Source organism: Cryptomeria japonica, chromosome 8, assembly GCF_030272615.1.
Source record: "Cryptomeria japonica chromosome 8, Sugi_1.0, whole genome shotgun sequence".
NCBI classification, from domain to species: domain Eukaryota; kingdom Viridiplantae; phylum Streptophyta; class Pinopsida; order Cupressales; family Cupressaceae; genus Cryptomeria; species Cryptomeria japonica.
In genome coordinates this window covers 702,933,505-702,949,334 of record NC_081412.1, presented here as the reverse complement: position 1 = coordinate 702,949,334, position 15,830 = coordinate 702,933,505, and the positions used below count along the sequence as shown (strand labels likewise).

Genomic DNA, 15,830 nt, shown 5'->3' with positions numbered 1-15,830 from the left:
TGTCTTGTGCAGTTTGATTTTTGTCTCAAATTTATGAGTTGTCTTTGAGTAGTTACTCTTAAGTCTAGTTGCTCGTTGACAACCTTAGAGGAGTTGTTCCTTGTTACTGTGCTGTTGCATTTTAGACTTCATTGTTGTATTTGTTCCTCTATCTTTATACAAGGATTCAGATCTTTCAAAAATCTACCTTATATTTGTGTACAAGAATTTTAGCCCTTTCAGAATCTCACATTTAATTTTTATGAGTGTCTATATGTATAGAATTTCATGTTGGAATTATATTATAAGTGGGGAACAAAAAAGACTGGCATTCAAATGCAATCTTCACAGTTCCTTGCTTTGTATCCATTTCGATATGGTGCCTTGCTTGACAAGATTGGACATAGTCAAATTCCTGTTTCCCACCATCTAGCATGAATCTGTTGTAAAGCAATACATGTTTGTCTTTGTGATGATGGAATTGATTTCAAACCACTCCCACAGTATTTGCACATCTTTGAAAGTTGCACTCTTTTTATACATATTTGGTAGTCTGAAGTCTGAAAACTCGTGACCTAAATTCTCATTGACCAAGATGTTCTTCAGGTTTCTCTACTGACGCACCCATTGCACCTCCTAACAATGCAAGTGCTAGTAATAAATTAAAGACATTAATACTTTTTATTGATCAAAATCTCACACATAATTGCCACAAAACTATGGTAATAATTGTTGGTACCAATTTTGGTAGCCTTAGAAAGCTTTGCTTTCAATCATGATTGTAGCCAAAGATCAACTCTTCGTTGTCATGTTATTGATGCAAATTATTATCTTTCATGTCAAAAGCTATGTCCTTAGGTGTTGACAAGTACAGAACAGCTGATAATTATTCCAGTTTTGAAAGTAAGAAATATTATGTATTACAGGATGGTTTGGAAGGAAAAAAAAGCATAGCATATACTGTTAATATAGGTGTATTTTAACGAGTACAACAACTTAAGGCGCATTTTATTTTGTTGAAATTTTTTGAAACATTCGCTGATTGGAAAATCCAATTTTAAAATATTTCTGGGCAAAAATTATCCAGTTTATGCCATAACGAGATCCTTAAGGCTTATATAATAACATTTTACTAAATTAACATCACACCTACACTAAACTTGCATATTCTCTATAGACTACATTCAGTACAGAAAAGAATAAATTTTTGGTTTATCCAAGTGAGATAAGGACCAACTGAATGAATACACCATTTATAAAAGGGATATTTCAGGACAAGAGACTTCACTATCTTTGATATAATAATTTTCTGTAAAATGTGATCTTGCTAAAAGCACGGAGATAGATTATGAAACCATCTTCTCACTGACCTCCCACAACTTCCTTGCCAATTCCTGATCTGTGGCATGTTTGCTTGGGGCAATTTCATTGTTATCACAAAAATACTTCCCACTGACTCCCTTAAGCTGGGGATGCAAAGCCACATAACATGTAGTTGATGCTCCCTAGTATTGAAAGGATGGCATACAAAAGGTATTTCAGTGTAATTAGCTTTGCATGCCTAAAAATCGAAATTTTGCTTGAGAACCAAAAAAAACATACTAGTCTCTATAATTTTTTACCTGTGGAATGTTCTTGAAAAGAGATTTAGCAAGTACTACAAGAAATCCTGCAAAATAATAAGAACATTTTTCTGAATAACTGGAACATGTAAGTGAATGCATTGAAAAAATTTGACACTCATATGCATGAGATTTCATGTTTCTTTTACCAAATTTAATTTCTTCATCTGTTGTTTTTTCTTTAAAAGTTAAAACATTCAAGACCAGCATGACATATACCAGTTACAAGATGGTTTTGCTTTTTGGAATGGTAGTATAACAGTCAGCCGATCAATTCAACTAGGATTTAGATTTTGGGAACTAATTTGGTGCAAAGAATTGTATTAGTATCATATTTATGCATTGCTAGTGAGACGTTTATAATAGCTTTTTAAGATTACTTTTTACATTTAAGATTACCTTAGTATATTAACATTGTTGGCATTGGATTGTCATTGATGTCAACATATTGCCTTGTTGATAGAAAAGATGAGTGTCATAGAGATGAAGTGCATCTTGACAGAGATGATGCAGTCTAAGTTGACAGAGTGGATGTGTATGAGAGCCGTGTTCGTGTTTATGTCGAACAATCTAAGAGCAGATTGAAGAAAGCATGGAGGTTGCATTTGGACAGAGAAGACAAACATGATGTCAAAAGAATATGCACTGACGAAAGGGATCGGTTCTGAGATGGGTTGACATGACAGGGATGTCTTTGAGACCTTCGGGCAAAGCAAACAGATCGTGCGCAAAAGAAACAGACTGTGTGTAATGGTTTTGACTATTTATCCCACATTGTTAGTACAGCGCAATATTGAGTATCTATATAGACCGATGAGTATTGGTTAAGTGTGCAATGGCACACATGATTTTTTCCCTCATCTTGGAACGCGCGTAGAGGTGTTAAGAAGTGTTAGGTGCAAGATCGCAGTGGTCAGGACAAACCATCAGATGAAGGTTGCGATGTTGCGATGGAACCGTGGGAGTTAACACGAAGTGTTAGGCAAAAGATCGCAGCGGTTAGGACAAACCGCCAACTAAGGTTGCGATGCTGCGATGAACTATCAGGCGCATGATCGCAGCGGTTTAGGTTGACTGCCAAAGGAGGCTGTGATGTTGTGATCAACCATAAACTGTCACAGCAAAAGTTGAGTCGCATCCTCACAACTTGGGGGTAACAGTAGAATGTTAGCCCGTGATGTGGCAAGAGACTGCCACGTGTTGTGTCGAGGTCCACAGAGCTAGAAGGATAGAAGAGAGCACAGTGTCGCATGGAGAAGTGATGGCACCAGGAAAGGCGTGCAATGAAGCGATCAGCTTCCATGTGTCCAAATAAGTGAAGAAAGCGCTGGCTCGCAAGGTTTGATGATGTATGTTGATGTCATGTCGTGTTGTTGCGACCCATTGCAGCATGTCCCTGACAATTAATCTCCGACATGACATAGATAAAGACCGAGGGAGATTGTGTTGACAGTAATGTGATGTGGCACGTGGAACCGCCAAGGTGGCAACAATGACCAAATCTTTTTGGTCAAATTATGAGAATCAATGGTCCAAATTTAAAGATCTAGAAGAAGTTGTTTTGGCACGATAACAAAGCATTTTGGGAACTTGCACAAGTCGACTTGGACAGCTATTTATTGAATACAATTGGACAATTACAAAATGGGGTAGATTCTCTATGTTATGATTATAAGAACAGAATGAAAACCAACTAAATGAACGATCCTAATATAAAATAGAAAGTTGTATAGATCATGTTGTATGATAACGATGCAAAATACTTTTTGTTTGATCTATGATGAGCTATGTTTTGGCTGACCTTATGGAGGTGAAAACAAAGCATACAAATAGGATGTAAATCGGCACAATTAGTATGTATGCTGGACTGAGAAGAGAGTGAGTTGCAGAGCTGAAAGAGTGTGAACCAAACTTTTGAAGAGGCAGAGCAGAACTATAGAGGTTCATATTTATTCATTGTAATACATCAAGATTGTAGTCTTGTATGTTAGTCTAGGGGATTGGTGTCTCTTGAAGGTTGGTGCCTTCAAATCAAGTGATTGTAATGGGGTTGTGTTGTGACCATTTCACACATCGCCCCATCAGAATGGGGACCCCCTCTTTTTCTTAGGGTTTTGCTTTCCCTTAGTTGGTTTTTCTCTCTGCTTGCTGGGTTTTGAGTGAGTGAGTGGTTGTCTGGGCTGGCTAGTTTAGGGTTAATCTTTGAGGGCTCGTTTTAGGGTTTCTTTCAAGTGGAGTCTAGCCTAGTTTTGGGAGGTCATTAGTCGTCTGCCTGGAACCTCAAGTTTGCCATAATGAAGCATGCCTTTCAGGAGAGTCAAGTTGGTTAGATCAAGGAGCAGGGTGAACAGGTCTCAGGTCAAGTTAGGTCTAGATTGAAGGTTTTCTTGTTAGGGTCCTGTTTGTTTCCCGGTCTGAGTCAGTTGAGCAGAGTCAGTGAAACAAGGGAGTTGATTTGATCAAGATTGATGAAGAATGAAGTAAACTGAGGTAAGACCTAGCCTTGAATATCAATTTCGCTCCTAACCCTTCCAAAGGGTCCAGAGCGAAAATCATTGTAGACCTCCTTTTCTTCTCATTTTTGGCTAAGTGTTGTTTTCTAGGGCATGTTTGAGGGTGAATTGATATGTTTTGCCTGGGGATGGAGTTGATTGATTTTTGAAGAACAAGATTGTTGCCTAAAGGAGAATTTCACTCCTGACCCTTCCAAAGGGTCCAGAGCGAAATTCATCATAAACCCTATTTCTTGCTTTGGATAGACTTGCAACCTTGTTCCTAGCTTGGAAAATGACCTAACTTTGCCTTATGAGGTGGTTTGAAACTTGAAAGTGAGCAATATGGTCTAGAATGAGATTTTCGCTCCTGACCCTTCCAGAGGGTCCAGAGCGAAAATCTTCTTAAAGCTCATTTCTCCCTAACTTTGGCTAAATTTTGATGTGCAAGGTATCTTGGAAGGAAGGTTGGACATTCTTGTCACCTTTGAAGATTTGAAAGCATGAGAAAATGAAGAATTTTGGACAAGAAGGGAAATTTCGCTCCTGACCCTTCCAAAGGGTCCAGAGCGAAATTCCCAAAGGCTCTTATTTTGCATTGAAGAAGGTCAAGTTTTTTGACATGGATGGAAGAAGAATAACTTGCTTTTGCCTCTTGAGGTTGTTTTGAACTGAAAAAATGAAGGATTTAGCCCAAATGGAGAATTTCGCTCCTGACCCTTCCAAAGGGTCCAGAGTGAATCTCTATAAGAGACATTTTTTGCTTGGTTTGGTCAAATTCAGGTGTCCAAGACATGATGAAAGGAAGAATGAACATATTGAAATCCTTGGGCATGTTTAGAAGTTGTGAAAATGAAGGATTCTGGCCAAGAAAGGAAATTTCGCTCCTGACGCTTCCAAAGGGTCCAAAGCGAAATTCCTTGTAAACCTGTTTTTAGCCTTTCTTGGACATGAAACTTTATCCTGGCACAATGAAACATGAAATCCTACCTTGCAAAGAAGTTTCAAGTTGAAAAAATGAAGATTTTTGGTCAAGATTGAGAATTTCACTCCTGACCCTTCCAAAGGGTCCAGAGCGAATTTTCTCAAAACTTCTTTTTGCTATCAAAGTTTTGCTAAGTCAAGTGTGGGATAAGGTAAAATCAAGAAGGAATTGCCCCTGGGAGTGACTTGAAGTTGCAAGAAATCATGAAAGATGAAGGAATTGAGCCTAGAAGAGATTTTCGCTCCTGACCCTTCCAAAGGGTCCAGAGCGAAAATCCTCAAAGTCATCTTTTCTTCCAAATTTTGGACAAAACTAAACTTAGACAAGGGTGTGAGAAGGCATTCGGTTTGCCTTAGAGTGGATTTTGGTTGCTAAGAAGGAAATTTTTGAAGCCTAATAAAAATTTCGCTCCTGACCCTTCCAAAGAGTCTAGAGCGAAATTTCTAAATTCTCCTTTTTTCCTTGCAATTTAAAACAAGATTTTGGTTTTCATGACTTGGAGAGGAGTGAGGCAAGATGTTCTATGCCTTGGAGGTGATTTGAAGATGAAAGGATGGGAAAATTGCCCTAAAACCTGATTTTCGCTCCTGACCCTTCCAAAGGGTCCAGAGCGAAAATCCTAAAACCTATGTATTCCTTTCAAGTTTATGCTAAGACAAGACTAGACCAAGGTAGAAATTGCCCTTGAGACCACCTTTGAGTTGATGTTGGCTTCCAAAAGTGATGATTCTAGGTCAGAGGAAGATTTTCGCTCCTGACCCTTCCAAAGGGTCCAAAGCGAAAATCCTAAAATTCCCTATTTTGCCTTGCAAAAACAAATCAAACTTGGATTGGGTGAAAGAAGAGGACTATTTCCTAGCCTTGAGTGGTGGAATCAAGATAAAATGATGGACGAGTAAGCCCAAGCAAAGAAAATCGCTCCTGACCCTTCCAAAGGGTCCAGGGCGAAAAACCCTAAAGTCACCTTTTCCTCCAAAATTTAAGTAAAGCTAGGCCTGGACTACAATGAAAGAAGCCATTTAGAATGCCTTGGAAAAATTTGGACCTTCAAAAAATGTGAATTTTGAGCTCAAGAGAGAATTTCGCTCCTGACCCTTCCAAAGGGTCCAGAGCGAAATTCAAGATAGGTCCTGACCCTGGCTAGGTTGCTGAACAAAATTGACCTTTTTCGCCTTGTGAAGATCAAATCAATGATAGCAAGTTGAGAAGGGGATTCAAACTGAGCAAGTTTTGATGAATTGAAGTGAAGGAGACTAGAAAATTGACCTGAGAAGTGAATTTCGCTCCTGACCCTTCCAAAGGGTCCAGAGCGAAATTCCCAAAAGGGTGGTATTTCCTCCAAAATATTGATGAGTCAACTCAGTAGGTGAGATGAATAGATCCTGGAAATTGTCTTGGAGGAGGTCAATGATCAAACTAAGGTGAATTTTGACCTAAAAAGAGAAAATCGCTCCTGACCCTTCCAAAGGGTCCAAGGCGAAATTCACATTTTTCACCTAATTTACTCATGTGAAATGCTAAAATTTGAAATGCAAGACTTTGATTAGGTCAAAACAAACATGAGCTCGCCTTCCAGAAGATTTTGGAGTCAAGAAAACAAGGTACTCAAGTCCTAATTAGAAAAATTGCTCCTGACCCTTCCAAAGGGTCCAGGGCGAAATCATCAAAAAGCCTATCATTCAACCTTGTTAGATTGAGTCAAAGGCAAGTTACAAGATTGTGAAGACAAGGACATCGGAATTTGCAAATCTAGGTTGTGAAGATTTTGATTTATGAAGTGAGCAAGTCGAGATAAGGGGTTCAAACCATCACTTTGGATATTTTGATGCCTAAGGAGGAAAGAAGCTTTATTAAGCCTTGATCAAACCTTGACATTCCTAAGCTAACCCATAATTTTCATTAAATTCGCCAATTTCAAGACATTTGGGAAGCTAAATCAAGTTCACATGAATTAAGGCATTTGCAATTTAATTAATTAATTTTTAAGCCTTAAAATAAATAAAAAATTCACCTTTCAAGCCTTGAAATTAGTTTTAAATTTTAAAAATTAAGGTGAGCGCTCAAGCCTATTATTTTGTTTTGTTTTTTAAGCAAGTCGGCCATCCTTTGAAAGGGATTTTGATTTATTTTATTGCTAATTTGCTAAGTCGACCTCATGGAGAATTAGGGTGAGCGCCCTATATAAGGGAGATTTATTGTAGCAAATGTAAATCATTCATTCAATTCTTCTCATGCGAATTTGAAGAGCAGATTAGAGGAGCGAATTCTACCTGATTTGGAGGCGAATTTCTTGCTAAGTTGGAGGATAATTTCCAGAATTTGCTAAGTGTTTGGAGGTTAGTGAAAGGCGAAGTTTTTTGAAGGCTGATTGAAGCATAGTTCATCCAAAGGAAGACCAGAAATTCAGTCCTTATCCAGCAAATTCTGATCTCCTTTTATTCATTTTCCAAGGTTGATAGTTAAGCATTCAAAGAGAAGGTATGAAGAATCAGATTTTTGAAGTTTTCATTCAAGGTTTATTTTGATTTCCATAGCAATCTTTAAAAATCTAAGTTCTGTAAAATCTGATTTCCATTCATAATTAATTTGAAAATTCATAATTCTTGGATTTATCATGTCAGTTTCAAATTAATATCTAAATTATTCCCTTGAAAGGTCTTGAATCCTATACCTTAAGATATTATGCTCAAACCCTAACTTTAAACTTTTGTGTAGGTATCAAATAACGACCTCCACAGGACCAGACCAAAACAAGGACGACCTTCTTCAGTCCAGCATCATCAAGGACGGCCTTCTCCAGCCCAGCATCATCAAGGACGACCTTTTCCAGTCCAGCATTTGAAGGAAAGGTACACCATCCATCCTGCACATCAAAGACAAACGAGGTTAAAGCAAGGGTCCGTTGAAGAAGCCAATAGGTTCAGAAGAGTTAATTAAAGTTAGCTTCTAAACATCATCAAATTGAACACCAACCAAGTGTCGAACAAGGTGGCATCCCAGACATCACTCCTCCAGTCGGATTGGTCCACCTCGGCGTGTCCAGATTCAACATACCTGACTCATGGGAGATGGCACAAACTTCGATGTACCTACCCCAGTTCTCCATTGGTCGAATAGTCCAGAGAAGACATGTGTCCAAATAATGCAGTTATTTCATTGGCTAGAATTGAGTTTGTTGTAACAAACCCTAATTAGGGTTTTCATTGTAAAATCTCGACCATTGATCTCAAATTGATCCGGGCCATTCATTGTATTTGAGGATGCTATATATGCCCTCACTCATTTCATTTTTAGGGGTTAGAGACAGAGAGAAAAAAGTTAGAAAGTTGGAGAGAAATAAGTTTAATTTTGTTAGTTGCAAATTTGAGTAGTGAAGAGAGAAAGTTGAACAATTGTTGTTATTTGGCTATGAGATCAATGAAATATTGAAGTTATGGTGTTTTGTTGCAATCCTTGTGGCTATCTTCATGGTTGTTTATCTTTTTGAATCACTCCTAGTAGAAATATCATTTAGATTTTAAGTTTGAAGGACGAATGGTGTGCCTGATCTTTGATAAGACTCATATTCCAAACCACTAGCTTCTTACTGATTGTAAGAACACCTTGTGTGGTCAACTGGAAACATTGAAATTGATTAAGAGTTCAATTATCATTGGAAGTATTGGTACGTATCTCCTGGATAGTATCTATCTCATTGGTAATTTGAAAATCGTGAATACCCTTAGAAGATCGCACCAATTCCAGTGGAGTTGTAATCCTTTGGCGATACTGAAATTGGTAGAATCTTATCAAGACCAGCCTTCATCAAGTCATTCTTAGGATTAGTTCAAGTATCTCTTCCCCGAAACCCTTATCTTTTGATCTTTTTGAAAATCTGTTAGTATTAGGAAAATCCTGTTCCCTCATTTGGAAAGATAGTAACACGGACAAGCTTTCTTTGAAAGTACATAAGGCCCCTTGAAGAAACAGCAAACACAACGACCACTGGTGCTTATCCGCAAGTAGAGATCCTACAAAGCAGAACCTTGAAATGATTGATCCTTTTTGCGATATCTTCAGCATTCAGAGACTTTACTCAAGAGAGGATAAGATACCTCTGGGTATTTTATTCTATATTTGGTCGTGTACAAAATACACATCAATAGGTTGGTGCTCCTTTGGATTGGTGTCCATAAACTATAGGGGTTGATTCTCCTTTGGATTGGTATCCATAGACTGTAGGAGTTGGTGCTCCTTTGGATTGGTGTCTCCTGAAGGTTGGTGCCTTCAAATCAATTGTAATTAGTTGATACATTTGTGAGGTTGGACTTGGATAGTAGCTCCAAGCAACATTTTCTCACCGAGGTTTTTCCCATCTTGGGTTTTCCACGTATATCCTAGTGTTGTGTGTTGTGTTATTGATCTTCTCACTCTTCTGCATTATATGGTTAATTACTTGTGAGAAATGAAAAAGTGTTTTTAGTATTGTTAACGCATACACCGATTCAACCCCCCCCCCCCCTTCTTAGTGTATTTGTGTGTTCAACAATTGGTATCAAAGCTCAGTTCCTTGGTACCGGCTTAACAGCTCAATGCAGATTCTGGTTTGTGAACACAATGGCTAGGAATGAGTCCTCCTCATTAAAGTTTCAATGTTTGATGGCACTAACTATGCCTTTTGGAGCATAAGAATGGAAACCTATTTGTCCTCCTTAGGTTATAATGTTTGGATGGCTCTCAAAAATTATTATACTATTCCTCCTACTCCTACTAATCTTGATGCTAAAGAGGAATATGAGTGTAATGTTGAAGCTAAGAATGCTATTATTAGTGGGTTGTCTAATTCATAGTCTTTGAGAGTCATGAACAGTAAGTCTACAAAGGATATATGGGACAAGTTGAGAAAAATCTATGAAGAAGAACCCGGTACTGCTGAATCAAATTTTGTAAGGAAGATGAAGAAAGGATTTGGTAAATATAAAGATGATGAAAGTGGATCAGATTGTAGCTGCGGTAGAGATGAAAAAGCAACTCATCTATTCATGGCTCAAGAGATCCAAAATGAGGAGAAAACATCAAAGTGTGATAGTGGAGCTCAATCCAGAAATCAGAACTTATTTGACAGTGATGAAGAAAGTGAAGAGGATGTTGAGGTGGACCTTGAAGGAGAGTTGATTTGTGTTCTTGAAGAAATTGGTAGATTAAAGAAAGAACATGCAAGATGCAAGAACTCTACCCTAAAAGAACAAGATCGGTTGAACAAGAAATTTGAAGAATCAGATCAAAACATCACTACCTTGGCAATTCAATTAGGAGAAGCCAGAAGGAGTAGTGAGGTGCTGAAGTCAAAGACTGATGCAAAAGAAAAAGAGTGTCAGAAGCTAGAAGATGAAATAGCAAATCTTAGGAAAGAGCATGAGAGATGCAAGGAAGATCTCAAGTTGAGGATGAAGTGTGAAAGTAGCACCAATGTACTAAATGACATGTTGAATAAGCAAAAGCATTCCAAAGATTCTACTAGTTTAGGATATGAGGTAGTGCAAAGTTCCACAGCTGGAGAGTTGTCAAAACGTGAAATAAATTTTGTGTCAACAAAGACAGATGGAAAAGGGCAGTGCTTTAAGGTCAGAGAAACTCCTAGAAAGAAGATAGATCTAAGTTATCATGTTATTGCCCCTAAGAATGAAGACAAGAAGAAATCAAATAATAAGACTGCTGATAGTGGACAGTTCAAGGTCTTCAACAGAGAAATAAGAAGTAGGGTCAACAAGTCCACAAGATCTCCACCTGTTCAGCAAAATCATTCAGTAAGGTACAATCGTTCCTTCTCTGGTTATTGTTATTCATGCAAAGGTTGTGGGCATAAAGCAAGAATGTAGAAAAGGGTCTAAGAGGGGTCAAGTTACATTCTCTAGAAATATGAATATGGTTTGTCACAAATGTAACAATTTTGGTCACCAAGAAAGAGAATGTAGAATCCATGCAAGATATAATCATGCATGGAACAAAAATAGAAGTGTCCTTGAATTGTCAAGAAATTCTTTTGTTCCTTTGGTTGGTCACAAAAATGTGGATTGGACAAGGAAACCCTATCAGTCTAACAAAAACCACTCTATTCCTCAATGTGATGCAAACATTATGTGTTATGCATGTCATAACTTTGAGCATAGAGCACAGTTTTGCAGAAGTAATTTGATGAATTCATCTAGATACAACAAAAAGGAAGGCACTCAAATTAAGCAAAACAAAGAACCTAAGAAAGTTTGGAGAAGAAAACAGAACCAAGATGATGAGAAAAGTAAGAAGGATGAAACTACGAATGTGCATTGTGCACTCCATGTACAAACAATATCCCCTAGATCTTAAGCAAATGCAGAACTTTACGGGAGCGAAACATGATAATATCTTTTACCCCCATTTTTTGAAAAGAATAAGTAACGAGAGCCTATGACAAAGACTAGTAGAATGGACTGCAAGTAGTTTAATTGAAGGTGGTTGAGAAAGTTGTAGATTGCCCTGAGAGTGAAGTTGCAAAGTGTAGAGAAATTGCAACATACAGAGCTAGAGTCTTGCACAATGAGTTGTGTGCATAGAGTATTTGCAAAAGACCAATATATTCAATTACGGGGACTGCATTGTTTTCAACTACATCCCTGAACCTATTGTACTCCATGGAGATGAAGTACAAAAAGATTCGCACATGAAGACATGGGGGAGAAAGGGAGCTTGAAATTGCAGGTACACCCTTTGCCATTGTTGTCAAAGGGGGAGAAGATGAATGTAGTTGACATCAATGCCAAAGGGGGAGATTTTTGGCATTGGATTGTCATTGATGTCAACATATTGCCTTGTTGATAGAAAAGATGAGTGTCACAGAGATGATGCAATCTAAGTTGATAGAGTGGATGTGTATGAGACCCGTGTTCGTGTTTATGTCGAACAGTCTGAGGGCAAGTTGAAGAAAGCATGGAAGTTGCATTTGGACAAAGAAGACAAACATGATGTCAAAAGAATATGTATTGACGGAAGGGATCAATACTGAGATGGGCCGACATGACAGAGATGTCTTTGAGACCTTCAGGCAGAGCAGACTGATTGTGCATGGAAGAAACAGATTATGCATGTAATGGTTTTGACTATTTATCCCACATTGTTAGTGCAGCGCAATATTGAGTATCTATATAGACTAATGAGTATTGGTTAAGTGTGCAATGGCACACATGCTTTTTTCCCTTAGCTTGATATGCGCGTAGAGGTGTTAGGTAGTGTTAGGTGCAAGATCGCAACGGTCAGGACAGACTGTCAGGTGAAGGTTGTGACATTGTGATGGAACCGTGGGAGTTAACATGAAGTGTCAGGTGCAAGATCACAGCGGTCAAGACAAACTGCCGACAAAGGTTGTGATGCTGTGATCGCAACGGTTTAGATTGACCGCCAGAGGAGGCTGCGATGTTCCGATCAACCATAAACTGTCACAACAAAAGTTGAGCCGCATCCTTGCGGCTTGGAGGTAACAGTAGAATGTTAGCCCGCGATGTGGCGAGAGACTACCACGTGTTGTGTTGGCGTCCATAGAGCTAGAAGGATAGAAGAGAGCGCAATGTCACATGGAGAAGTGATGTCACCAGGAAAGGTTTGTGATGAATCAATCAGCCACCATGTGTCCAAAGAAGTGAAGGAAGCATTGGCTCGCAAGGTTTGATGATGTATGTTGATGTCATGTCGCGTTGTTGCAACCCATTGCCACATGCCCTTGACAATTAATCTCTGACGTGACATAGTAAAGACCCGAGAAGATTGTGTCGACAGTAATGTGATGTGGCATGTGGAATCGCTACGATGGCAACGACCAAATCTTTTTGGTCAAATTATGAGAATCAATGTTCCAGATTTAAAGATCTAAAAGAACTTATTTTGGCGCAATAACAAAGCATTCTGGGAACATGCACAAGTCGACTTAGACAGCTATTTATTGAATGCAATTGGACAGTTACAAAATTGGGTAGATTATCTATGCTATGATGATAAGAACATAATGAAAACTAATTGAATGAACCATCCTAATGCAGCATAGAAAGTTGTACAGATCATGTTGTATAATAATGATGCAAACTACTTTTTGTTTGATCTCTGATGAGCTATGTTTTAGCCAACCTTATGGAGGTGAAAACAGAGCATACAAATAGGATGTAAATAGGCACAGCTAGTATGTATGCTATACTGAGAAGAGAGTGAGTTGCAGAGCTGAAAGAGTGTGAACCAAACTTCTGAAGAGGTAGAGTAGAACTATAGAGCTTCATATTTATTCATTGTATTAAAACAAGATTGTAGTCTTGTATGTTAGTGTAGGGGATTGGTGTCTCCTAAAGGTTGGTGTCTTCAAATGAAGTGATTGTAAGGGGGTTGGTGCTGCTTTGGATTGGTGTCCATAAACTATAGAGGTTGGTGCTCCTTTGGATTGGTGCCCATAAACTGTAGGAGTTGGTGCCTTCAAATCAAGAGATTGTAAGGGGGTTGGTGCTCCTTTGGATTGATGTCCATAAATTGTAGGGGTTGGTGCTCCATTGGATTGGTGTCTGTTGATTTTCCCAGGTTTTATTGGATGTATTTTAATGTATATATCTGATTCAATCTGATACTTGCATTCTTGGAATTCTATGTGTTCTCAAATTGAATAACATTATACTATATATATATATATATATATATATATATTCCTTTGGAGAGGCATGTCCTTGAACGGACATGTCTCTCCTTTAATTATAATAATTTAATCAATATTATAATGTTTCATCAATCAATTATTAATTTAGAATAATATAATAGATTAATATTAAATATTAAATTTTATATGATTAATAATAATATAATAATATAACATAATAATATATTATTATTAATCAACATATATTATATGTATTCTAAATGATCATTAGACTGATGCTACAAACATTAACACTCCCTCTTAGCTAGGGAGGATGATCAGACATAATGAGTAGTGATCTCCCATGTCAACACTTATGGCCCTCACCATAGCTACACAAAACATAATTAACACTCCCTCTTAGCTAGGGAAGATAAAATCAATGCAAATGCATTAAGTCTAGATTAATTATGGAATAGAGAAAATATTATCTCACTATGATATCAGGAAGTATGGTATAAACAAGAATATCAAGGCACATGATATTCACCATAACTCAAAAATATCATCTCATGATATTGGGAGTATTTGCATCAACCATATGATGCTCATCACAGGGGACCATAGTCTCAAGGTGTGAATTTGCCTCCGTCGGCGATTCTATTCACAAGATCTTGCGTGGATTGCCTCTGTCGGCAATTCTATCCATAAGCTCTTGTGTGGATTGCCTCAGTTGGTGATTCTATCCATGAGCTCTCACATGAATCGCCTCAATTGGCGATTCTATCCACAAGCTCTTACGTGGATTGCCTCAATCGGTGATTCTATCCATGAGCTCTCACGTGGATTGCCTCAGTCGGCGATTCTATCCACAAGCTCTTATGTGGATTTCCTCAGTCAGCGATTCTATCCATGAGCTCTCACGTGAATTGCCTCAGTCGGCGATTCTATCCACAAGCTCTTATGTGGATTGCCTCAGTCGGTGATTCTATCCATGAGCTCTCACGTGTATTGCCTCAATTGACGATTCTATCCACAAGCTCTTATCAGTTTGCCTCTGCAGATGCGAAGACCAAGCAATTATATCTTCTACGTTCACCACATGTATCGTATGTAATTTTATTCAACAAGGGTGGCGGATATATATCATTTGTCTTCATTGGATCGTGCTTCCACAGGGGGTCGCGATCCTATATGGAACCATGTGGTTCCACATAGGGTCGTGACTCCTGTGTGGAGCCACAATCCTTCTACACCGGCGGGATTACTTAAACCAAACATAACAATAACAAACTAGTATGTTAGTTTAATACTAAATTAAATCGCAAGTATAAAATCGAATTTTCTGGGCACTAAAACAGATTACGATTTTAGAGTTACGACTGAGACTAAATTTAACACTCCCTCTTAGTCTTAGGAGTATAGACCTAAAACTTAATTTAGCTCAACACTAATCTCATGATAATTACATCACCTAGGTGTGAAGAATCAGCCTGTGATTCTAAGGATATACTCACTTTGATATCCATGTTTTAAGTATTAGCCTGTGATACTAAGGATATACTCACTTTGATATCCTTGTTATAAGTATCAGCCTGTGATACTAAGGATATACTCACTTTGATATCCTTGTTATAGTATGTGCACTAACATTAATCCACTTACATAATGTCTACTATAACTTATCATATTACTGATATTCAAATTGTCTGATTTTCAGTTTATATGATCTTTCAAACATTTATAAGATCATCACCTTACAATGTTAAAATACAAGTGTTCATTAACTAAAGAATCGTCATCCTTTAGGAATGAACACAGGGAAAGGTTACATAATTCATATACTCAAGTATATGACCAAGAAGTTTACATAATTTTAGACATCAATTACATTTTAACCATACCAAGATACCTCCTGAAGTGATCAATTTTCACTCTTGCTAGGGGTTTGGTGAGAATGTCAGCTGTCTGATCTCCTGTATTGACATATTCCAGTCTTATTACCTTTCTCTCTGTCATGTCTCTTACATAGTGATATGGGATCTCAATGTGCTTGGATCTATCATGGAAAATTGGATTCACTGAAAGTTTAATGCAGCTCTGATTGTCACAATGAATGATAGTAGGCT

The 15,830-nt window shown here is 38.0% G+C and overlaps 1 protein-coding gene across 1 annotated transcript in view; it reads right to left on the bottom strand.

Moving 5' to 3' along the window:
• Nucleotides 1-966: 966 nt before the first annotated feature.
• LOC131064719 (short-chain dehydrogenase TIC 32, chloroplastic) overlaps nucleotides 967-15,830 on the bottom strand; it is a 119,500-nt gene continuing 104,636 nt past the window's right edge. The window contains exons 7-8 of the mRNA XM_057998964.2: nucleotides 1,602-1,648; nucleotides 967-1,484 (exon numbers count right to left, since the gene is read on the bottom strand). Coding sequence (XP_057854947.2) covers nucleotides 1,326-1,484; nucleotides 1,602-1,648 — 206 coding nt within the window. The 3' untranslated portion in view covers nucleotides 967-1,325. The remainder of the gene's footprint in view (nucleotides 1,485-1,601; nucleotides 1,649-15,830) is intronic.